At 55.2% G+C, this 24,962-nt stretch overlaps 1 protein-coding gene across 6 annotated transcripts; it reads right to left on the reverse strand.

The window, feature by feature from the left end:
• TPRA1 (transmembrane protein adipocyte associated 1) lies at positions 1 to 24,868 on the reverse strand. Of its 6 annotated transcripts, none has more exons than XM_063602914.1 (12): positions 24,691 to 24,868; positions 21,407 to 21,540; positions 6,972 to 7,113; positions 6,690 to 6,822; positions 3,882 to 3,968; positions 3,713 to 3,785; positions 3,509 to 3,588; positions 2,833 to 2,943; positions 2,642 to 2,702; positions 2,318 to 2,420; positions 2,100 to 2,180; positions 1 to 720 (listed from the first exon to the last, which is right to left on the reverse strand). In XM_063602914.1, exons 3-12 carry the CDS (start codon positions 7,094 to 7,096, stop codon positions 453 to 455), a joined length of 1,122 nt encoding a protein of 373 aa, XP_063458984.1. In that variant the 5' UTR covers positions 7,097 to 7,113; positions 21,407 to 21,540; positions 24,691 to 24,868; the 3' UTR covers positions 1 to 452. The 6 variants fall into 6 exon arrangements, with proteins under 6 accessions (XP_063458984.1, XP_063458985.1, XP_034813188.1 ...); XM_063602915.1 differs by having other exon boundaries at positions 24,643 to 24,868; XM_034957297.3 differs by lacking the exons at positions 21,407 to 21,540; positions 24,691 to 24,868 and adding exons at positions 11,272 to 11,401; positions 17,340 to 17,676.
• Between the last annotated feature and the right edge of the window lie 94 nt (positions 24,869 to 24,962).

Here is a 24,962-nt window from a genome sequence, read left to right on the forward strand (position 1 = left end):
TTCTGCTCCTTTTCCTTTTTATTAAAAAATAGATCAAGAAAATATACACACTTCAGTCCATCCACCATGGTGGATGCTTTGAGGAGGCCAAAGCACCATGGGGATGAGATGGAGGCATTGGGAGAGCCAGCCCTGCCCTCGTGCCAAGGGTGCAGAGAAGAAGGGTGCCCTCAGCCAACCTTGCCAAGCATGGCCCTGGAAGGAAAGCCTGGGCCATGTCACTGAGCAGTATGAGAACAGGTGGGAAGGGGAGGAGGGTCCCCAGTGAGAGCAGAGATGGCAAAGGGGATTGGGAGCCCCAGGGAGGTGGGGCCTCCAGACTCATGGTGGGAACAGGGCCACACAGGGCTACTGCCCACAGAAGGTCCCTTGACCTGGTCCTCCTCCCCTGGGGACTCTGGGCCCGCTGGCCTCCTCTCTGGCCTGTCCTCCACAGGCCCTGGCAGCCGCTCTCAGGCATTGATGGCCTTCCAGCGCTCGCTGTCTGTGCTGTTGATGCTGCCAGTGTGGCAGGGCATGGAAGCGATGTCATCCAGGTAGGCCACCCCGCCGGCAGAGTCGAACTGCGTGCTCGAGTAGCTGGCAGCTGAGGCCCCAGCAGCCCCTGCAGCCTCCAGGCCCTCCCGCCGGGCCACAGCGTAGGGCTGGGGTAGGTGTACATCTGGCTCCTCTGTCTCGTCCACTTGGCATTTGTAGGAGAAGAGGATCTTGGGCTCCGAGCTGATAAAAGGAAAAGAGGGGCATGGAAGCCTCACTGAGTGATTCAGGAAGAGCCTTCCCCTCCAGGCTGATGGGGCCACCAGATAAGGAAGGAATCGACCAACAGTCGCCTAACACCCACCCCGAGTGGGCCTGTGAGCTGGACTCCAGAGCCCATCTAGACTTGTTTTGGAACCCAGCCCTCCTCCCCCTGGCTGTGTGAGCTCAGGCAGGGGGCATCTGTGCCTGCTTCCTCATGGTGAAATGGGTGTGTGGACACCGTGTGGAGGAAGAACGGACATAAATCATGAGCCTTCAACAGTGCCTGCCCAAGCACTCAGGAGACATTGGCTGTGGCCTCCGCCCCTACTCCTGTGACCCCTGCTGCTCATGTTACCACCCACTCCACTCTGACCTCGTCCCTCGGCCCTCAGGGCAATTCTCCAAGGGGGACACACTACACCCAATTTACAAAAAGGAGCCTGAGGCTCAGGGGAGAAATTGTGTGCAAAGATCCAAGCTGGGGCCATGGACCAGTCTGGCCCTCTCCCAGCTTCACCCAGGTGGGAGGCTGATCCCCTCCCCACAAGACCTGGCAGGTGAGAAAGGGGGGACAAAACACCCACATTCCGACCACATTAAGGTCTGGAGTGGGACCCCCAATCCCATGTCTTCAGCATCCCATCTCACAGACGCTTCTGCAGATGCACATGTGCACAGCAGTGTACTCACCCCCAGAGAATCCAACTGACTTCCCACCCCAAACCTGCTCCCCACTTAAGTCTTCCCCCAACAGGGTACAAGCTTTGTGAGGACAGGGATTTGCATCCACTGTGGGCCTCGCATCTTCTGGCTCTAGCAGTGTCTGGCACACAGTAGGTGCTCAATGAATGCTTGCGAATGAATGAGTTAATATATTATTAAATAAAAACCAGCAATGTAGAACACCGTGCATAGTCACTCTCTCTCTCGTGGGGAGAGTATGTCTGTGTGTACTGTACATACAATATGTATGTATATGTGGATATGTGCATATACCTACATGTATGTATATGTTGAGCACGTGTTCATGTGTGTATGCATGCATGTGGGTGTGCACGTGCATGTTTGTGTGCATATGCCCGTGTGTATCTGTATGTGCGTGTTTGTGTGCATGTGCATGTGTGCACGCTTGTGCATCTGTGTGTGCATGTGCACGTGTCCATGCACATGTGGGTGGGTGTGCGTCTATCTGTGTGCATGTGTATGTGTATGCGTGTGCCCAAGTGCATGTATGTATGTGCGTGCGCATGCGCACTGTATGCATACACAGCCTCTCAGCTTCAATCCTCACACCCATGCTGGAAGAAGGCGCAGTTCCGCCGGCAGCCACGCGGGGGCGCCGGCGGTCACAGACTCACCCGAAGAAGCCCCGGAGGAAAGCCACGTAGATGAGCGGAGCGAAGAAGCTGAAGTACAGGAAGGTTGTGGCATCTACACAGCTGCGGAGAAGGCGGGTCAGCACGGGGCCTCCTAGCCCCATGCTGACTCCACACCTCCCCATGTCCCCAGCGGGTGGACACCCTGCCGCCCACTTCCCATGCCCCCACGAGGTAGACACCCTACGGCCCCCACGCACCAGAGCCCCTCGATGATGTCGAAGCACAGCAGCACACTCCCCAGCCCCTGCAGTAGGTTGAGCAGTGCCAGGATGCCCGCATACACGTAGAAGCTCCTCCGAGCTGGGGGCCGGACAGGGTGGGTCGTGAGGTCCCACCCTGGACAGGCCAGGCTCTGCCTCCAGCACCTACTACCCTCAAGCCTGGTGTGTCCCCCGGGGCCCCTCTAGGCCTCCCTCTCACCCAGGGCTCTCCAGCTCCAGCTCCCAGCTACCAGCTCTACAGTGGCCCGGTAGACTCCCTCCCATCCCCGCCTGTCCCAGAGCCGCCGGCCAGCTGCTCACAAGGCAGGGAGATGCGCTCCTTCAGCGGGGTCTTGGGAAGGATGACCACCAGAGAGTAGACCTACAGAGACAGGCAGGGCTGAGAAGGTGCTGGGGGCGCCAGCCCAGACCCACAGCCAGAAACCCAGGAATCCAATCCCTACCTGGCCCTAAGGCCCCAGCCACCCCAGCTGCCCCAGCCTGAACCTCACCAGGAAGAAGAAGCAGGAGCTGACCAGCCAGAACTGGCGGCCCCCATGGCCATAGATATTAAAGTCCTCAGCTGAGAGATGGGCATCAGGGTACAGGATCTCCAGGGTCCCCTGCAGGGGCAAGCAGGAAGGGAGGAAGGGAGAGGATCTCAAGGCTTCTCTCTCCCAGGGGCTTTCCCTGATGCAAAGCCCCTAAGCTCTCCACCACACCAAGTTCAGCCTCTTGGCCTGACCCTCAACTCACCTGCCCCAGCCTGCTCCCTGGCCATGTCCTGCCCAACTGATTGCAGCATCCAGAGCCAGCCCAGTCTTGGGCTGAGTCACATGGGGAAGGGGGCAGAGATGGACAAGGTGCAGTCCCTGCCCCCAATCTAAGAAAGGGGCCTCTAGATGCATGCTTCTCAGGGGGGTCTGTGGACCTGCACCGTCCCTACCTGAACTCCTTATTAAAACGGCAAGTCCTGAGCCTCCCATCCTGGCGCCCTGGCCCACTGGATCCAAATCTCCAGGGGACCCCAGAATGTGCCTCGGTAACAAGCACCCCATGTGATTTCTCAGGTGCAAAGTTTTGAGAACTCTGAAGGTGATAAAGACTGGAAACCTGACCCAGACCCAGAAGCAGTGGGTGCCTGGTGCCCTGACTCCTAGCGTCCCCTGCCCACACTCACCCTCTTACCTGGGTGACAGAGTAGGCCAGGGACAGCACTGTGGTGATGGCCAGCACCCGCTTGATGCTGGACTTACTCTCCAGGTGGCCTGGAAGAAACATGCTGGTCAGCAGGCAGGAGCCAGCCCAGGTGACCACGCCAGAGTCAGCCCACAGCGAGGGAGGGGCAGGGGAGAGCGTCGCCAGGGCCCAAGAGCCCAGCGGTACACACACCAAAGGCCAGGCCCAGGATGATCACACTCAGCTCGATGGCCAGCAGGAAGAAGCGGGTGATCTCCCACAGGATCTGCACGCAGAGTGGGCACAGCGTCAGCCTGGACCAGCATCCCCAGCCCACCCCAGGCCAGGCCTCCCTGGCCTCCCTCAGAGGGCCCAGCCGCACCTTATCAGCAACAGTTGCAGCGTTCGAGGTGCTCACCGTCATGGATACCACGGCCCGGGCAATGCCCACCAGCGCCACCACAAACACCTGGTGGGCAAGGGAGTGGTGTGGCAGTCAGGGAACAAGAGCCTCTGCGTCGGCAGGGGCAGCAAGCCCACCCCCATATCTACAGGAGCCTTTGATTCCTGAGGTCGGAAAGGAGGAAGGGGCAAAGTCAGGGTGGGACACAGGGAGGTGGGGATCAGGCTCCAGGAAGCAAGGCTCACAGAGTTGCAGACCCTCAACTGCAGGTGACTTCCAGCCTGGCCCTCCCTCTCGGGGCCCCGGCTTCCTGGTTAGCACCAACAGCCTTGGGCTGGTGAGCAGGAGTGCGCATGGTGGAGCCAGATGGGCCAGGTTCACATCACAAGCAGCACGCTGCTGCTTCCTGGCTCTGTACCTTAGCTTTCTCATCTATAAAATGGGGGCAGAAACAAAACCTACTGTGTTTGATTGTTGGGTCAAATGGGTTAACAGATGCAGCAGAAGCCTGCCTGGCACCCAGGAAGGGCCAAGTATACATTTGCTGTTATTACCATATTCATGGTTTTAATTCTGAGGCATGCGGGACCAGGCAAAAGGTCACCGAGAAGAGGTGCAGAGACCTCTAGGGAAGCCACCAGCCCAGCAGGTTTCACAAAGTGCCTGCTCAGCATCTGTGGCGCTTATCGGCCTGGTATATCCATCCCCTTCCTCTCCCTTCTCACCCCCACTTCGGTGGTTCCAGGTGAGGCTGAGTCCACCGTTCCTGGCTTCAGGGACGGGCCCGGGACGCAGCACTGGCCAGTGGTGTGTGCCATTCCCCTGGCCTCAGGGCTAGTTCAGGGAAGGGCATAGGCCCCAAGGGAGCCTCATGAGAGAGACCCAGGATGTCAGGTGGGGCTGCTGGGAAAGGCAGACGGACGGCATGCAAGCCTGGCACCATGGACACCACCCTGCTGCCACAAGGGCAGATGGCGAGAGAGCAGGGCCATCGGGGAGATCCCAGGCTGAGTGGGAGATGGAGATGGTGCCCCAGCAGCACTGCTGTGCCCCCAAATCCTGCTGTGCCTGAGGCCCAGGAACTGCCCAGTTTCTCAGTCAAAAACTGGCTTCTGTGAGTCTCAGTTGGGTTTTCTGACACATGCCCAGATCCATATATACTCTGTCTTTTGTGCCATGAGAAATTGTGTCAGCAGGGCAGGCAGTAAAAGCAACAAACTACCACACGCCTACTGTATGCCAGGCTCCCACTGGGCTGTAGCTATGCAGACGACTTCATAGGTGCTCACATGAACACCATAGCTAAAGCAGATCAACATCTGTTACGCAGAAGGGCACTGGGGCACAGAGAGACCAAGCCACTGGCCCCAGGTCACACAGCAGCATGGCTGGGGTTCAGAGCTGGACTTCCTGAGTCCACTCTTAACACTGCCTCCTGAACTCTTTAGGACAAAGTCCCCAAAAGTTGATGGGCTGGGCCCTGTTATATGTTCCTGGACATTTAGCCCTGGCTCTTTCTCCCTGCCTGCACTCCCCCTTACGCCACAAAAGGACATCTGCCTAGCATACAGTAGGTGTTTAATATCTGTTGAATAAATACACAAATGAATAAATGGTGAGAGAAGCAGTGGGAGAGAAGCAAAGAAAGCAGGCCTCAGTTCCCAGTCCTGTCTACCACCATCTTGTAGGTGTGAGGGACATCAGGCCACTACAACCTCCAGGCTTCCCCAGCCCCTTGTCTGTCTCTCTGCCTGCCCACAGCCCACTCCTCTGACTGGGAAGTTCTGGGCTAGACCACAAGGAGGGGACCAGGGAGCCACTCAGCTCTCATGTGGTGGTATCTAAGGGCCACAGAGAAGGGAGGACTCCAGTCAGGCAGGCCCTGCAGGCAGGGGAAGGGCGCCCTGAAGGAAGGCAGCTGGACAGCCCACACCCGAAGCCCACACCAGGACAGCCCGCACCCGAAGCCCACACCAGGAAAGCCCGCACCGGAAGCCCACACCAGGACAGCCCACACCTGAAGCCCACACCAGGACAGCCCGCACCCGAAGCCCACACCTGGACAGCCCACACCTGAAGCCCACACCTGGCACCGATACTGGGACAGCCCACACCTGGAGCCTATACCAGGAGAGCCCACATTTGGAGCTGCCTTCTCAACCACAGCCCTGACACCTCTCCCCAGGCAACATGTGCCAGGACCACCAAGTGGTGACAATGCAGGCTCTCCCAGCAAGTAAGATGTCTTCTCCAAAGAGGTTTCACAGAATGGACAGATGGGGGACGAATGGATGGAGGATGCAGTGGGCATTTTCCCCACCCAGCATCCATTCCCCTCCCCTCTAGTACCAGCTCCCCAATTCTGTTGTGGGCTCCCTCAGTCCATATGGTCCAGCTGAGCTGATGCTGCCCTCCCAGCTTCACAGTGCCCCTTTCCTTGCTAGCCACAGTGCTTGGCTCAGGGATGAGGATGGGATCCTAGGTGGGCCAGTCAGAGGAAATCCCAGGTCTACACTGGCACTATCAGCAAACAGGCACTGTTTGCCTGAGTTGTAGAGGCAGGATGTTAGCTCAAAGTTGCTCCTGGCCATCTTTGACACCATATGAGGGGAACTCATCTGAGATAAGTCCCAAAGAGATCAGAGATGCAGAAACAGATCCTAACGATATCATTTAACTGCCTGGATCCAGCCATACCTGAAGCTTATTTTCATTATAGAAGCAGTTAATTCCCTTTTTGTTTAACCCAGTTGGAGTTGGCTTTTCTGTCAACTGCAGTGAACTCACCAGGATGTAGAAGGTGATAAAAATGGGGCTGGAGGTGATGCGGATCTTCGCCCGAGCAGATGGAAGCTTCCAGAGCAGGAAGATGAGGAAGAGCACATTGGGGATGAGCAGCAAGAGGTCCCAGTACCGGACCCTGGCGGATGGGCACAGGAGCTGGCTCACTGGCGAGGCCACGTATGCACCCCCTCTCCAAGACACAATCTGCCCCACCCTCACCACCCCCCTACACCAGGAAAAGCCACTGACACTCAGCGAGCCTGCCCAGCGTTGTGACTGCCTCACCTGGAGGTGCCAATGTCTTCGTAGAGCAGCAGCAGGCAGCGATGAGGCACACTGATGTTTGGTGCCAGGGGTGGGGGTAGCACTGTGCTCCCATTGGCCCAAGTCACCTCCTCCAGGGTGTCCATCCCGCCAGCAGCCAGCCCTGGGGGAGTGAGAGCCGCCCAGTGAGCTGTGTGGCCTGGGCCACTGTCCTCCTTCCCCTGGACCTGGGACTCCCAGGGGAAAATCAGAGGGGCTGCACAGAGCACCCCTGTAAACCACCCTCCCCACCCCACTGCAGCTCAGTGTGGGGCTCCACACAGGTCACGACCCAATCCCCCAGGCAGGGGCCCAGTCCCCCATCTCAGGCTCTATCTCACGACCTGCAAATAGTCTAACAAAGCCACCCCCTCAGCTAAGCATCTCCATGTGCAAGGCACAGCCACTTGGCTCCTTTCAGTCCTGAGGGCCCATGAGAGCAGCGTGGGGAAGAGCATAGGCTCTGGGTTCACAGCCCAGCCCTGCCCCTTCCTTCCTGTCCTCTCCGTGCCTGTGTCCCCCCACCATGGAATGGGTGTAACAAGTGAGGCTGTGGTGATGCCGAGTGCCTCAAACAAGGCACACACGTGAGGAGTTCTTGGTAGCGGTCAGCCATGGTTCTGACCTGCCACACCATGCAGAACTCAGAGGCCACTGACTTGTGTGAGGCCACAGCACTGCTGAGGGCCAGAGCTGAGCACCATGCCCTCCTCAGTTGCACCCTCCGGCCCTTGTCTCCCTCTGCCACCACAGACAAAGATGGAGGGGACACTGAGCCATGCCTAGAAGATGCACAGGAGGTCTCCAACTGGAGATGGGCATGGGGGAAGAGGCTGTACCACGGAGGGGCAAGGCAAGTGTGTCTGCAATGGCCACGCTGCAGGGTGAAGCCAGGGACAGGGTGGGTCCATAGGCCAGAGGTCCACATGACACTCTGAGCATGAGAGGTCGAGTCTAGCCTGGAAGACAGGAGAGCTGGTGGTCTGGGGTCCTGGGAACCACTCTGGGGTTGGGGGACTGAGGGTCTGGTCGGAAAACCAAGACTCCTAAGCTAGAGGACTCTCAGGAGGCAGCAACAGGTACTTCGGCAGGGAGTTCGGGGTGATCCAGGTGTGGCCTGGGGCACCAGAACGTAACAGATGCCAACATTTAGAATGATTTGAACAGATTGGGCCAGATGCCTGTGACTCTGCTTCACCAGGAATGCTTGTAAAGGCTGTGGATGACAGCCCCAGGCGGGGAGCAGCCCCAGAGCATGGGCATAAATGGTGGCAGGTTCCTACGGTTGACACTTGCACAGCATAAAAAGAACAACCCACTGCTACAGGCAACACGAATGACTCTCAGAAGTGATATAGCGTGAAGCCAGGAACAAGGGCCAACAGGCGTATGATCCGTGGAGAAATGCAGACAGGGCGCCTTTGGGGAGATGAAGCGCATGGTAATTGGGGGAGCCCTGCCAGCGTCTGGGTGTCAGATCCAGGTGGTGGGTACACAGGTGTGTTCACTGTGTGGTAATTCATCAAGCCACACACCGATGACTCCTAAGTCATAGGTGTACTTCAGTAAATTTTAAAAAGTAAAAAAGATGTGGCTGGGCGCAGTGGCTCATGCCTGTAATCCTAGCACTTTGGGAGGCCGAGGCGGGCAGATTGCCTGAGCTCAGGAGTTCGGGACCAGCCTAGACAACATGGTGAAACCCCATCTCTACTAAAATACAAAAAAAAAAAAATTAGCTGGGCATGGTGGCATGTGCCTATAGTCCCAGCTACTCAGGAGGCTGAGGCAGAAGAATTGCTTGAACCCAGGTGGCAGAGCTTGCAGTGAGCCGAGATGGTGCCACTGTGCTCCAGCCTGGGCGACAGAGCGAGACTCCATCTCAAAAAAAAAAAAAAGAAAAAGATAAAAGATGTGTCCCGACAACACATCAAAGGCCCAGGCCTCCCCTTCAGCAAGGAGCCGCCCAGTGAGCTGCATGCCTGTCAGCAAGGTCTGCAGAAATGCAACAGGAGCCCTGCTTGTGTTGTCGCCAAAGCTATCCCTGAACAATAGCAGCCCAAGACAGGGGTGGGGGGACTTAGGAATATTTCCATTGCTGGTCCAAGCCCTTAAACACCAGAACACCTCTGGATGAAAGGGAGGGAAGACTCTGAAGGGGGTGGGCCATGGGCTGGGGCTCAGGTTGCCCCAGTGGGCCACTCACTGGCTCTGGGATCAAGTCCCCATCTAAACAGTAAGGACAGCAGGGTGTAGTGACTCACACTTGCAATCCCAACACTTTGGGAGGCTGAGGAGGGAGGACTGCTTGAGCTCAGGAGTTCCAGACCAGCCTGGGCAACATAGCAAGACCTCATCTCTACAAAAAATACAAAAATTGGCCGGGCACGGAGGCTCATGCCAGTAATCCTAGCACTTTGGGAGGCCAAGGCAGGCGAATCACTTGCGGTCAGGAGTTCAAGACAAGCCTGACCAACATGCCAAAACCCCATCTCTACTAAAAAATACAAAAATTAGCCAGGCATGGTGGCGTCCAGCTGTAATGCCAGCTACTTGGAAGGCTGAGGCAGGAGAATGGCTTGAACCCGGGAGGTGGAGGTTGCAGTGAGCTGAGATCGTGCCACTGCACTCCAGCCTGGACAACAGGGCAAGACTCTGTCTCAAAAAAAAAAAAAAAAAAAAGGCTGGGCACGGTGGCTCACACCTGTAATCCCTGCACTTTGGGAGGCTGAGGTAGGTGGATCACCTGAGGTTGGGAGTTTGAGGCCAGACTGACCAACATGGAGAAACCCCGCCTCTACTAAAAAAAAAAAAAATACAAAATTAGGGCCAGGCACGGTGGCTCACGCCTGTAATCCCAGCACTTTGGGAGGCCAAGGCGGGTGGATCACCTGAGGTCAGGAGTTCGAGACCACCCTGACCAACATGGAAAAACCCTGTCTCTACTAAAAATACAAAAAAATTAGCCGGGCATGGTGGCACATGCCTGTAATCCCAGCTACCTGAGAGGCTGAGGCAGGAGAATCCCTTGAACCCGGGAGGCATAGGTTACGTCTAGCTGAGATCGCACCATTGCTCTCCAGCTTGGGCAACACAGCAAGACTCCGTCTCAAAAAAAAAAAAAAAAAAAAATTAGCCAGGCATGGTGGTGCATGCCTGTAATCCCAGCTACTCAGGAGGCTGAGGCAGGAGAATCACTTGAACCCAGGAGGCAGAGGTTGCGGTGAGCTGAGATCACACCATTGCTCTCCAGCCTGGGCAACAAGAGTGAAACTCCATCTCAGAAAAAAAAAAAAGAAACAAACAAACACAAAACTTAGCCAGGTATAGTGGTGCATACCTGTAGTCCCAGCTAATAGGAAGGCTGAGGTGGGAGTATGGCTTGAGCCCAGGAGTTCGAGGCTGCAGTGAGCTATGATCATGCCACTGCACTCCAGCCTGGGTGACAGAGTGGGACCTTGCCTCAAAAAAGAATAAATTAATTAATTAAAAATAATAAAATGAGGCCATAGCTGCAATCTTCAAGTGATGGGGAATATTAAAGAGAACAAATGCCTGACACATAGTAGATCCTAAGAAAGAAGATGGCTCCTTCTCTACTGTTGGGAGGGGGGCAAAGAAGCCCACCCTTCATTCACACATGCTTTTTTTTTTTTTTTGAGACATTGTCTTGCTCTGTCGCCAGGCTAGAGTGCAGTGGCGTGATCTCGGCTCATTTCAACTTCTGCCTCCCAGGTTCAAGCGATTCCCCTGCCTCAGCCTCCCGAGTAGCTGGGGCTACAGGCACGTGCCACCATACCCGGCTAATTTTTTGTATTTTAGTAGAGACGGGGTTTCATCACGTTGGCCAGGATGGTCTCGATCTCCTGACCTCGTGATCCGCCCACCTCGGCCTCCCAAAGTGCTGGGATTACAGGTGTGAGCCACCATGCCCAGCCCACACATGCTTTCATTTGCTCAGCAGACCTTAACTAGCACCTACTGGGTGCCAGGCACAAGTCTAGGTGGTTGGACGTGGCACGGAACAGAGCAGACAAGGCCCTGCCCTCACAGCGAGGTGAAGCCAACAACAAGCATGAAAACCCTATTTAAAAAGCAAACTTGGAAAAAAAAAAAAAAGCAAACTTGACAGGGCACAGTGGCTTACGCCTGTAATCCCAACACTTTGGGAGGCCGAGGTGGGAGGATCACTTGAGCCCAGGAGTTTGAGACCAGCCTGAGCAACACAGCAAGACGCTATTTCTACAAAAAGTTTAAAAAACTAGCCAGGTATGGTGGTGCATACCTGTAGTCTTAGCTACTCGGTGGGGCCGAGGTGGAAGGATCACTTGAGCCCAGGAGATCCAGGCAGCAGGCAGCAGCAAACTATGATCACACCACTGCACTCCAGGCTGGGCCACAGAGTGAGACCCTGTCTAAAAAAAAAAAAAAAAAAAAAAAAGCAAACATCTAGAGATAAATGCTAAGTGAAGAAAACAGAGAGGTGGAGCAGAATGACAAGAAACACAGTAGAGACTGCTGGGTTCCCCCAACGTCTACCCTTCCCTTTAGTGATGGAACCAATGGAGTTTAGCTTACACATCGCTTCCCAGCACAATGGGGACCTTTCCCAGCTTCCCTGCAACTGGGTGTGGCCATGTGGCTGAGTTTTATCCAACTGGACACGAGCTGAGACAGGCTGACAGTCCTTCAGCCTGTCATTTGATCTAATCCCATGGTGTGAAGACGTAAACTCTAAAACAGAGGCCCAACAAAGATAAAAACCCTGACTTGTCTTTAAAAAGAACTTTTTTTTTGTTATAAACATATGACATGAGCAGAGTGAGGTCTGCTAATTTCAGATCATGCCCTCCTCCCTTCCCGGTGGCTGGAATATAGATACGACAGTGGGAGCAAGAGCAGCCTCCTCAGACCACGAGGCAGAAACCCTGTACGAGGGTAACAGAGCAATGAGAAAGAAGGTGTCTGGGTCCCCAGCACAATGAGGCCTCCGTGCATGTACTGGACAGCTTGCACAGAGGCTGCCTGCATAGATAAAAATAATCTGTTTTATTATCCTAGCCTTTGTTTCAACAGCTAGCCCAAATCCCAATGAATATAAAGGTACTGCTTGGACTGGGTAGTCAAACAAGGTGACATTTTGAGCCGAGATCTCAATAAATAAGCAGGAGCCAGCCTTGGAAAGATCGAGATAAAGAACATTCCAGGGAGAATCACCTAAGATCCAGATGCACAAGTCCAGAGGTAGAAACAGGTTTGGCCTGTCCCAAGGGCAAAAAACAGGCCAGGGTAGCTGATACCAGAAAGGTTGGCAGGGCCAGGTCCCACATGCAACTCAACTTCACTCTAAGTGCAACCAGAAGGGTGTTACAAGGAGTGAGAGGTCTGGTTTCCATGGGGACAGGATGCCAGTGAAAAGGGACTGAAGTGGAGGAGGAGCAGAGACAGGGAGGCCATGAGGAGCTCCTGCAACAGTCCATGCATGAGAGGACAGAGGCTTGCACTAGTGGCAGCAGTGCAGGTGGAACAGAGGGACTTGGGAGACCTTTGGGAGGCTTGGCCAACAAGACCCACTGACAGATCAAACACAGGGAATGAGAGAAGAGGCCAAAGACGGCTGATGGTACAGTTTCTGGCCTGAGTCACTGGATGTTTTGCAACTGAGGCCAACACTGACCACCAGACACTGTCCCCTTCTTCCTCACTAACAAGCTACTATTTTGTTCAGAATCCCTCCATAAAACCTAGTGTTCAAGCAGGGGCCCCTCCCCAGCACCAGAAGTTGAGTCTCCATTAATTTCAGCCAGTGGTCTCTGGGGTGGAGCCGGTGTGGAGCACTGCTCTAGTTTGACATGGCAACTGCTAGGGGATGGAGGACTGTGGATTTTTTTGTGTGCAGGGTCCAGGGCTGCCAAATGTCTGCAATGCATAGGACAGTCCGCCAAATGAGTAACTGTCTTCCCCTACAGCTAGCATGCCCTGCAGAGTGGCTCTGGTCGAAGTCAAGAAGGGTGGCCCTTCTGCTCCTGGCCAGCAGTTGGTTGAGGCAAAGGCATGTGATGCCTCATGGGGGGATCTGCGCCTGTGTGGGGTGTCCAGAACTGTCTTCTGCACCCCTGGAGGACTAGGCCACCACGCTGAGCATGCAGGAGCTTACAGCTGGAAGCAGGTGTGCAGTGCGCCTCCTGCATGACTTCTGGTGGCATGAGATAATAACTTGTAACTTTGAGTTGAGAGTATCAGTGACCTGATGAAGGAGGGAGATTCTACAGCCCTCTCCTCCCCACCCCATTATTTATTTATTTATATATTTTTCAGACAAAGTCTCACTCTGTCACCCAGGCTAGAGTGCAGTGGTGCAATCTCAGCTCACTGCAACCTCTGCTTCCCAAGTTCAGCCTTCTGGGTTCAAGCAGTCTTCCCATCTCAGCCTCCCAAGTAGCTAGGATCACAACTGTGCACCACCACACCTGGCTAATTTTTATATTTTTAGTAGAGACAGGGTTTTGCCATGTTGGCCAGGCTGGTCTAGAACTCTGGACCTCAAGTGATCCACCTGCCTGAGCCTCCCAAAGTGCTGAGATTACAGGTGTGGGCCACCATGACCAGCTATCCCCACCCCTATTATAAAGCCAAGCCAGGCAGAGCAAACGCCTGGTCCTAGCAGCCCAGCACCAACTCTGACCCAGAACGGAATGTCACGCAGCCCCAAGACGGGCAGGGCCAGGGTGCAGGCCAGGCACCCAGCAGTCACCAGCAAGCTGAGAGGCCCCTTGAGGCACAGAGGCCAGTGGGGAGGAACAGGGGCAGGGAGTAGGAGAGTGGGGGAGTCAGGCAGAGTCCAGGGTATGGAGGGCGGGGTGGGTTTCTGGTTTTGCCTGCCCAGCATCCAGGCTCCTGCCAGTTGGTAAGAGCACTGTTTTCCTGAGGTGGAAACTCAGCTCCCAGACTCTAGACTCTCTGGAAGTTTAGGGATGCGTGACTAACCCTTCACAACCCAGGGAATGCACCTGTGATCTAAGTCTGGCTAGTCAGGATGTTCCATCACCCTGGCCAATGAAAATCTGCCCTGAGGCTTTTGATCTAAATTATTATTAGAATAAATTATTAGAGCAAAAGTCTCAGGGCAGATTCTCATTGACAATTGAGGAAACACTCTCTGCTGAGCTCAGTAAGTCAGGGCTGTACCACCTTGACCTCACGCTCAGGTACCCGCCTCAGAGTAAAGCCGACGCGGAGGAGTGGAGAGCTGAGACACGGATGGAGACAGATCTTGATGAGTTCACTGGAGCCCCTGGATTCAGCCACACCCAAAGCCAGTCCTACCCGCTTGGACTTTTCAGTTATAAAACCCAACAAATCCCCTTTTCTGCCTAGGCCAGTTTGAGTCTGACTTCTCTAATTCACCACTGAAAAACCTCCAGCTAACACAGATTTTGGAGTCAACAAGACGGGGCTGCACTGCTGGTTCTGCCACGTGCTTGCTGTGTGACCTGGGGTGAGTCACTCCCCCTCCAAGTATCATGGGGACAACATCTGCCTAATAAGGGTGCCGTAAGGATCAAACAAAACCAGGGAGGTAAACATCTACAAAAGTGACACATGTACAAAGGTGGTTGCTGCTTTTCTTTTTTTTTTTTTTTTTTGAGACAGAGTCTTGCTCTGTCGTCCAGGCTGGAGTGCAGTGGCGCGATCTCGGCTCACTGCAACCTCCACCTCCCGGGTTCAAGCAATTCTCCCACCTCAGCCTCCCAAGTTGCTGGGATTACCAGAGAAGAGACTGAAGGGCAAGGAGGGAAAGGAATTGGTTCCCAGGTCCATGGACCTCTTGTGAAGCCCCCATTGCTGTGGGGTCTGAGGAAAGACAGAGGAGGTGTCAGCTGCTCTGCCTGCCCCCACTCCCCTGCCAACAACGTAGCAACCTCTGTGCCTAACCTCTGAGCCCTGGCCTCCAACCCTGGGAGGGAGGTACTTATGTTATCCGCATTGTGCACGTGGAGCTCAGAGGGGCAGCCACTTGCCAGGCCAGCAATCCAGGCTGTCTGTCTCCAGAGCCCAGGCCCCCAGTCAACAACTTGCCAGGTGCCCCTCTCCAGGCCTCGGCTTCTCCACCTGTGGGTCAAGAGCACCAGGCTTGTTCTAGAGCTATCTTCTCAGACCTGATGTGGGAAATACCCTGGTGTTGTTAACATGCAGATGCTGCTCCCAAGGGCAGGTGTAGGGCTGACAGTCTGTGTTTCCCACAGGCTCCCAGGTGGTGCCCCTGCTGCTGCTACTTGATCCAGCAACCACACTGGAGTTATGGGGCTGCTGGCCATACCAGGATTGCCATTACATATCAAAGCTTAGGAAATAACTGAAGCACTGACTTTTTTTTTTTTTTTTTGAGACAGAGTCTCGCTTTGTCACCTAGGCTGGAGTGCAATGGTGCGATCTCGGGTCACTGCAACCTCCGCCTCCTGGATTCAAGCGATTCTCCCGCCTCAGCCTCCTGAGTAGCTGGGATTACAGGTGTGCACCACCACACCCAGCTAATTTTTATATTTTTAGTAGAAATGGGGTTTCACCATGTTGGCCAAGCTGGTCTCAAACTCCTGACCTCAGATGATCCACCCACTTCAGCCTCCCAAAGTGCTACGATTACAGGCATGAGCCACTGCGCCTGGCCCGCACTGACTTTTAGTTAATAGGATGCACACTTCCTATGTGCAGACATGGTGCTCAGTGCTTTACACGTGGTGACACACTTAACAATGGCATCGCCTTCTAAGGGAGAGAGGACAATTACTGTCCCCTTATACAGAGGAGAGGAGAGGCAGAGAAGGGGTCAGTCCTCAGCCTTCTCTACTTAGTTCTCTTAGACTGATGCTCCCAAGCACTGACAAGGAAGTGGGAGGGGTTGGTCAGCTCACGATAGGGGCCTAAGGGTGGTGAGAAGGGGTGGTGAGAAGGGGTGGAGCCCAGGGGTGATTCTCAGAGGTGGAATTCCTGCGGTGCAGAGCACCCTGGGCAACCCCAGGCCTCCCAGGAACAGGGAAACTGGGACAGACTGTTTCTTCCACCTGGGAGGAGTCTCCCAGCCTCACAACATTCCAGGGGCCTCTGCCTCCCTCCCTCCCACCCAGTTGAGGGACAGGATGCTGGCTAGGCTCATGTCATGGTCACGCAATGCAGGACCCGCTGAGAACGACTGGATAAGGCCTTCTCTCTCCTCTCTGGGACTCAGCTTTCCCTGCTCTCTCATCTGTGCAACAGGATTGACCAAACCCCACCCACGGCTACCGGATAGGAAACCCTGGGGAGAGGGGCCCTCAGTGCTTCCCACACCGACGGGTTGTTGAGCTTACAAACCCTAGGGCCTAAGGGTGGTGAGAAGGGGTGGAGCCCAGGGGTGACAAGGTGGGGAAGGCTCCATAGGGCAGAGGCCAAGTTACTTTGCTCTCCCCTGTTGTCCTTCAGCCTTGGGGCTGGCAGGCGTGTGGTCCCTGTCCTAAGCCGGAGACCCCAGTAAGATGGGGAGGCCTGGGCCCAATCTGACCTGCACCTTGCCCTCCCTGCTTGCCTTCCACCTGCTGAGCTGGTCCGTTCCTCAGGGCCTTTGGGCTGGCTCTCCCCCAGCTCTCTCCTGACACCTCCTCTGAGAAGCCTTCCCTTCTCAGCTGTCTCCAGCGCCCGAGCCGCGTCTGGGTATTTACTACTCTCTATCCCGGGAGTGCCCAGGACTCGGTCCCCTAGAACACGGCCTAGCACGACACAAGCCCTCAACAGGTTGTTATGACGGGAACAACTGCATCTCCAGCACCGCCAAGCCCCGCTGGGGACTGGACGACCCTGCGGCCCCTCCTCACTGCAGAGAAGAGGGCAAAGCCAGCCCCCACCTGCATTCCCCGAGTCCAGAGGGAGCGGAGGCTTCGACATGGCCCCCTCACGGGGCAGCAAAGCCCCGAACCGGCGGCAGGCTTGGCTCAGGAGCACCTCGGCCGCTGCGGGCAGCCACCGTGGGGCTGGAGCCCGTGCCGCCACCCCGCGCCGGACCGGGTCGCCGAGGTCCGGATCTCCACCCGCACTGCCTCCAGCCGGGGCCGAGCCCGACGCCGCTACGTGCGGCTCCCTCCCGGGCCTCACGTGCCCCCGCGCCCCGAGCGACTCCCGACTGCCCGGCACCCCTCCCGTGGGTTCCCACATCCAGGGCCTTCCCTCCCAAACGCCGCCTTGGCCGTCCGAGCTGCGCCCGAGCGGAAATGGGCCGCTCGCGGAGCAAGGAGGGGGACGGCGGCTGGACTTCCCGCCGGGGCGAGGGACGGGGCTCCCCCTCTAGCTGCGGCAGGAGACGGGGAGAAGGCCCCTCCTTACCTGACAGCCCGGGCCGTGCTCAGGACCGGCCGCCCCGGCCGCCCCGGCCGCCCATCCGCCGCCACTGGGTGTGCGCGGACCCAGCACAGGCCGCAGGACTCCGGCCTCCAGCGCCAGACCAGGCGGCCGGGGCCGGGGAGCGTCGCGCAAGGACCGGGCGCGACCGGCTCCGTGGAATGAGGGCTAGGCAGGAAAGGCGAGGCGGGGTCAGCTCGCCGGGCCGCGGGTCTCGCGGACACCCTGCAGCCCTTCCCGACAGCGGCGACCGGGAAAGCAAGACCGTCTTTTTCGTCCAGCCCAAATTGCGAAAACGGCCACAGTCCCACAAGTCCCAGAGTCCCAGAGTCCCCGTTATCACTCAGGCCCGCCCTCTAACCTCCAGCAGCCTATAGGAATAAGTCATCACTGGGGGGGGGGGGGGGGGGAAAAAAAAAGTGGGAGAGACCAATTAAATTCCCAAGAGGCGGAGCAGCCCGCTGACCTCTTAAAGAGACAGCACAGCGGAGACAAGACGCTGCTTCACGGAAGAGAGAGGCCTGCGTTTCTCACTCGGAAAGCGGGCGGAATCGAAGACTGGAAAGCTGAGGACGCGCCACCTCTCGCCCTACGCGCCTTCCAGCTGGCAGCAGTTGTCAGTGGACCAGCTGGCGGCAGCCGCGCTCCACCTCCCGGCCTGGGCCGCGGCCGGACCGTCGGAGCGGAGCCTCCGGGGACCGCCCCCTCGCGTGCGGGCGCTTCGGGCGCCCTGCAGGGGTGACCTGGGGTCAGCTTGGGAGAAGGCGTGTCGGGGACCCTCCCCGGCGCCACGCGCTCCAGCCGCGCCACGCCGCAGGGCCGCCGCCTCCCAGCGCCCTGCTCCACGCCGCGCCGCCAGGCCTCGGGCACTCCTCTTAGCAACCCTGCTAGGCAGTCAGTCACCTTTTACAGGGCCACCTGAGGCTTGGAGAGGTCAAATAACTTGACCAAAGCCGCGCAATGAGGAAGCGACACAGCCAGGACGCCTCTCCCCAACTCTAACTTCCACAGTTCTTCACGCCTGTTCCTCTGGAAAGCCCTCCCTGATTGCGCCTGTCTTATCCCCTGGCATCGATGCTGCATTCACCATACTCAAGCCATGCGGGTCTCTGTTTCTGTCCCTCGGCTGTTCCAAGGTTGTTCCTGCTCCTGGCTCTACACCTGTTCCCCCGCAGAGCTGGCTCCTTGCCACATCATGTCCTCTAGAGGGTTTTGTGGACACCCTCGCTGGAGCGGCTGTCCAGTCTCATTTCCTTCCGAGCATCTTAATTCTCACCTGATTGTTTTCATTTACCTGCCTCCCCGTCCAGTCTCCCCACCCTATTATAGAATTCCAGCGTCATGAGGATGGAGCCAAGAGAGCCAAGCTGCAGGATGTCCCCTGCAGCATCCTGAGGCTGACTCAGAGCCTCATGCAGATTGTAGGCACCCAGTTATTACAGGCACCCCAAGACTCACACCTTGCGACAGCACCGCTGGGCTGGAATGAGATTGGGTCCCATTCTTCTCCTTGCTCCTGTCCTAAAAACACAGGGAGATTGGGGAAGAAACCACCTTGTGATCCTCTGGGACTTTCCCAGCCTGGACCACACCCAAATGTGCATACCTAAGTTTAGGCTTCTATATTCGTCAGAGAGGCTGGGCAATGCCGGCCTGCGTAATCATGAATGACCACAGCCACAATGAGCCGTGGGGAATCCAGTGGCTCCTCAAGTTCCTCCCAGAAAGTTATACACATCACTCTCACTCACATTCAATTGGCCACCGCTTCTAGCCTCCAGAGGGCAGGAAACTGCCACCCTACCATGTGCCAGGAAGTAGAAGTCATGGGACATGTGTGACCAGGCCTAATAACTACCCTCTGTAAGGTTCTTGTATCGGTTCGAACTCTGAGAGCGCGCCGACACACAACACGAGGCGGTGTGGAGCAACATGCTGTTTTAATGAGCGCCTGGGTGCAGGTGGGCTGAGGCCTAAAATGGCATCAGCCCCAAGTGAGGACGGGGCAAAGGTTTTATAGTCTCCTGTAAACAGGAAGTGTCCTAGTCTGACGTAACTGCTACGTTGTACCCGGATGGACTCTTTCTCGATCTTCACGGGTACATGTCTTCCCACCACGGTAGGTGTCTTCCGGCCAGCTCCTGTCCTGCTTCTGCTATCTTGCTGGCACAAGTAGCCTTGCACCTTGGAACTGGGCCTGAGAAGGGAGGAGTTATTCATCTCCTTAAGCTTTCAGGCCCCAGGAAGAATCTTAAACCCTCTATTTTTATTTTTCTGCCTTTTGAGACTTGGAGAATTCTGCATTTTCTTCTCTTGAGTTTTGAACCCCATATCTAGGTTTCTGTGGGATTTTGTTGTATTTGTGAAATAACCAAAGGTATCTCCCTCTGAGAGCTGAGGCAGTGGCTAATTCACTGCAGTATCCACTACACACAGGACAGAGCATGGCATCTGCAACATTAAATGAATAGTAGCTTAATAAACAGATCTGACTCTCAGGTTCTTCATCACCCTACAGCAGGCTCAGGGGTGGCCACGGCTGACAGTAGGAGATGCTGCTACAGAACTGGGCTCCCTGATAGCCATGGGGATGACAGGAATCCCCAGATAACAGATGCCAGATGGTAGTGCTTAGGCGTGAGAAGCAAAGTGGGTGCAACTGTCATAGGACCATCAAGATCAAGCTCAATATATCACTGGGATAGACATCCTGTGTAGTAAACAAAATGCCTGCACTGGTTCCTTGGTCTATGGGGTGAGAGTGATGGTAGTAAAAGTCAAGTGAAAGCCTCTGAGACCCCACTATCACCACCACCCACCCCGGCCAAGAGAGCAAGCACATAAACAACATCACACACCAGAGAAAATGGCGGAGACTGGTGCCACCCTTGAAGACCAAAGATGTGTGGAGGGTATCCCCCACCATGTACCTATTTAATTCATCAGTCTGACCTTATAAAAATAAACAGAGTGGCAATGGACTATTGCAGATTCAGCCAAGTGGTAGCCCTGACCACAGGTGCCGTGCAGGTGCATTGCTAGCACAGACAGATCTGCACGGCCCCCGCTTCTCAGGGTATAGCCTTCCATCTGATCACCACACTTTTTCATCCCTATCAGGGACCATTTGCACTCATAGGAACGGCCAACAATACACAAATATGGTCTTGCCCCAGGCCAATGATACCTTTCCCATCCTTTGTCATCACAGTCTGAAGGGGACTGGGCCATCTGAACGTCTTGCAGAACACTGCACTGGTTCATGGTGTCAATGACAATGTGCTAATCAGGATGGATGAGCAGGAGGTGACAAGTACATGGAAAACTTGATGAGACATATGTGCTCCAGCAGGCAGAAGATTAAACCCTATGAAGAATTAGGGGCTTGCCACATCAGTGAGGTTTGTAGGGGTCTGGTGGTGTGGGGCACACCAGAACATCCCCCTGCACACTCCATCACAGAAGAGCAAGCACAATGCTTAGAGGCCTCTTTGGGTTCTGGAGGTAGCAGATTCCACACCTGGGAGTGCTGCTCTGACCCACATATCTCTGGGTCACATGACATCAAAGGCTGTCCCTCAGGCTATGGGACCCACAGACCCCATGATACTAGAGGCATACATGGTGGGAAGACATGCTGTGTGAAGCTTATGGCAAGCTCTGTGGGAAAAACCACAAAGTAGACCCCCTAGGGTTCTGGAGCAAGACCAGGTCATCTATAGTAGAGAACTAGACACCATTTACAAAGCAGCTCTGCCAGGCTACTGGACCCTGGTAGAGATGACTAGGGGACATCAAGTGACCATGAGGCCAGAGCTGCCCCTCATGAACTGGGTTCTGTCAGGCCCTCTAATATGTAAATTCAGGTGGGTGGGCCTAGCAGCAATCCACTGAGACTGTAAGCAATCCGTTGTACATCCACATCACCTACCACTGCCACAGCAGCTCCTCTGCCTCAGTTCACAACTACGCCAATGGGCAGTTCTTACGGAGGAAAAAGGCTGCGCTTGATCACAGCTGAGCTGGCTCAATACATGGGTCAGATGTAGTACCTGGATGTGCAGCGGTCGCGTGGAGCCCTTGAGGATGAAAGCCACAGGCTACAGACGGTGGAACCAGAGTGGGGAGGAGACTTGTCCTCAGCGATGTCCTGAAGCAGCTGCCCCAGCACTGGATGCCTACTGACCTGGGAAGAGCAAATCCCAAGGTGATGTGTCCTGGAGCAAGTCCAGCATGACTGTTGGCTGGGGTCCCAGCTCCTCACTCCCCAAGCCTGTCCCAGGCTGCCTGAGTGTCCTCAAGACATGGATGCTGCCTTCTCTCAGAGTGAGCAAAGCTGCAGTCTTTTTGTAACTGAATCTCCAAAGTAACATCCAACCACATCTGTCCTATGCTGTTGGGAGGAGATCACACAAGGGTGTGAATACCAGAAGGCAAGGGCCATCAGGGCCATAATAGAGGCTGCCTACTCACCCCACCCACCTTTCTGTCTCTCCTACCCTGCCCCCAACCAGTGTTTAAACATGTCCAAGAACCTCTCATCTGAGAAAAAGCCATATCCCACTCCAGTGCCTGTCCCAGCTCTCACAGTCCATTCCACACCTGGGAATGCCTCTCTGACCCATACATCTTTGGGTGACATAAAAGCACTCCAGCCTCCAACTAGTAACTCACATTCACCCTTCTCACTTCCCTGCATCCTACCTGTCAACACACTTCAATGTGGTGTCTGACTCCAGACACACCGGCCAGCCCAGATCTGCTATCGCCAGGGCCACTAACAGCTCCTAGTCCTTATCAGATGACCTCTGGGCAGCCAGCTGACCCCATCCACCATCTTGACTGCTCTCTTCAGTGGCCTTTGGGAAGGCTCCTGATAATCCCCAGCCCTGCTAGGATCTCCTCTCCTTCAGTGTGGGCCGGACCTCAGGACTCACTTCTCGCTAAGAGAATATGGCAAAAGTAATGGAATATCACTTCCAAGACATGGCATCTGTCTTGTATAGCCTCTCTCTCTTGTTCGCTTGCTCTGAAAGAAACCAGCTGCCAGGTTGTAAGCTGCTCTGTAGAGAGGCCCCCACCCAAGAGCCAGTGGGAAACTAAGTCTTCAGTCCAACAGCCTATGAGGACCTGAATCCTATCATGTGAAGAAGCTTGGAAGGGGATCCTCCTGAAGATGAGCCTTCAGAGGAGACAGCAGCCCTGGCCAATACCTTGCCTGCAGCCTTGAAAGACCTTGAAGAAGAGGCACCCAGTGGCATCGTGCCCAGATCCCTGATCCACAGACACCGAGGTAGTGGGTGCTAATTGCTTCAAGGTGCTAAATCCCAGGATAATTTTTTTTTTTTTGAGATAGAGTCTCGCTCTTTTTGCCCAGGCTGGAGTGCAATGGCACAATTTCGGCTCACCGCAACCTCCACCTCCAGTGTTCAAGTGATTCTCCTGCCTCAGCCTCCTGAGTAGCTGGGATTACAGGCATGCGCCACCACGCCTGGCTAATTTTGGATTTTTAATAGAGACAGGGTTTCTCCATGTTGGTCAGGCTGGTCTTGAACTCCTGACCTCAGGTGATCCACCTGCCTCAGCCTCCCAAAGTGCTGGGATTACAGGTGTGAGCCACCATGCCTGGCCATCCCAGGATAATTTTTTATGCAGCAATAGATAACACAAGCCCATGCAGAGTCTCTTCAGCTTTCCTGTCAGCAGCTCCTAGCATCCAAGGTGCATCCTTCACATCCTTTGTTGGTGTCTCTTAACTGTTGGGGTTTCCCAGGTCCCAGGCTTAGACCTTCTCATCTCCCTGCACTCACTCTGGATTATACAACCACTCCCAAGGCAATCTACAGCTTCAGTCCAAACACGCCCTCGAGTCCCATACATGGATATCCAACAGCTTCCTGGATATGTCCCCTCGGCCCAAATTCAGCACAGCCAGAAACAAACTCATCTTCTTCCCCCTTAAATTGCCGGTCTTCCTGTGCGCTCCTATCTCAGCTATCATCCACCTAGCTAAGCCAGGATCCTGGTGTCATCCTGCATGCCTCTTTTGCTGTCCTCAATCACCAACACCTATAGACCCCACTTCCTGGCCGGGCGTGGTGGCTCACGCCTGTAATCCTAGCACTTTGGGAGGCCAAGGCAGGCGGATCCACTTGTCAGGAGTTGGAGACCAGCCTAGCTAACAATGGTGAAATCCCATCTCTACTAAAAATACAAAAATTAACCGGGCACAATGCCGTGCATCTCTAATCCCAGCTACTCGGGAGGCTAAGGCCGAGAATCGCTTGAACTTGGGAGGTGGAGGTTGCAGTGAGTTGAGGTTGCACCACTGCACTCCAGCCTGGGTGACAGAGTGACTCTGTCTCAAAAAAAAAAAAAAAAAAGATTCCACCTCCTAAACATCTTGTATTTCCAGTTCTCTCCATCACTCCTGTCTCCCTACCCTGGGTCCCAGGCAGAGATGCTTGTTCACTGCACAAAGTGCCTGGCTAAGAGGGTTGCGATTTAGCCCTGCCTCTGTTCACTAAGGCTGCCTGGAACTAGACAAGAACCACAGCAACCTCCTCGTTTGCTGCCTTCAACCTCGTTCAATCCACTTCCACCTGGTAGCAGCCAGAGGGATTCTAAAACCCACACTAGTTCACGTCTCACCCTGCTCAAAATGCTTCCATGGCCTTCCATTGCTTTCAGAATACAGAATAGTCAAACTCTCTAGAAAAACATCTAGCTCTTTTTTGATCCGGATTTTCTCTCCCTCAAGTCTTGTCTGTTGCCCGGCATCATAAGCTCCTAGCGTTAGTTCTTAGGGAGGGGCTTGCACATCCGGGCCCTGCCATGACCTCTGCAGCTTTGCACATGGCATCCTTCTATCTGTAACATCCTCCCTGCATCTTCGCTCCCCTGGGCAAAGATAACTCCTACTAAAGCCTCAGATGTGACCTCCTACAAAATCCCAGAGTTGTCCAGCTGCTTGAAGCATTGAGCCTTTGAGCTTTGGGAGAAGTTAAACCATTGTGCTCCTAAGACGGTAAGAAGCGTCAGAAAACCAGGCTCTGAACCTCTGTTGTCTTTTTTTTTATTTTATTTTATTTTTATTTTATTTTTTTTGAGACGGAGTCTCACTCTGTCACCCAGGCTGGAGTGCAGTGGCGGGATCTCGGCTCACCGCAACCTCCACCTCCCAGGTTCAAGCGATTCTTCTGCCTCAGCCTCCCGAGTAGCTGGGATTACAGGCCCGTGCCACCATGCCCAACTAATTTTTGTATTTTTAGTAAAGACGGGGTTTCACCATGTTAGTCAGGCTGGTCTCGAACTCCTGAGCTTGTGATCCGCCCACCTCGGCTTCCCAAAGTGCTGGGATTACAGGCGTGAGCCACCGCGCCCGGCCTCTGTTGTCTTGTCAGCAAAATGGCCCTGGTGTGACCGAGGTCACGCAGCCAGCAAGTGTCGTCGGGTCCCCTGGAGCCTCAGCTTCTACCTCCGCTCCAGCTCCCACCACAGCGCAGGCGAGCGCACGCGCACAGCGCCGGGCCGCACACCTCCGGGCTCTGGGCGGAGCGCCTCGGGCGTTGTGGGCGGGACCGGACCCTCTGGCCCGCCCCTCCGTGT

The sequence above is a fragment of the Pan paniscus genome, chromosome 2 (assembly GCF_029289425.2).
Source record: "Pan paniscus chromosome 2, NHGRI_mPanPan1-v2.0_pri, whole genome shotgun sequence".
NCBI lineage: Eukaryota > Metazoa > Chordata > Mammalia > Primates > Hominidae > Pan > Pan paniscus.

What these genes read in the sequence shown, in the direction of transcription:
- TPRA1 (XM_063602914.1), bottom strand. Translation starts at nt 7,096, where the DNA reads ATGGACACCCTGGAGGAGGTGACTTGGGCCAATGGGAGCACAGTGCTA. An exon ending in TGGCCTACTCTGTCACCCAG is followed by an intron (nt 2,944 to 3,508) that starts GTAAGAGGGTGA and finishes TTGCCCCTGCAG; the next exon opens with GGGACCCTGGAGATCCTGTA. An exon ending in GACATCATCGAGGGGCTCTG is followed by an intron (nt 2,181 to 2,317) that starts GTGCGTGGGGGC and finishes CCTTCTCCGCAG; the next exon opens with CTGTGTAGATGCCACAACCT.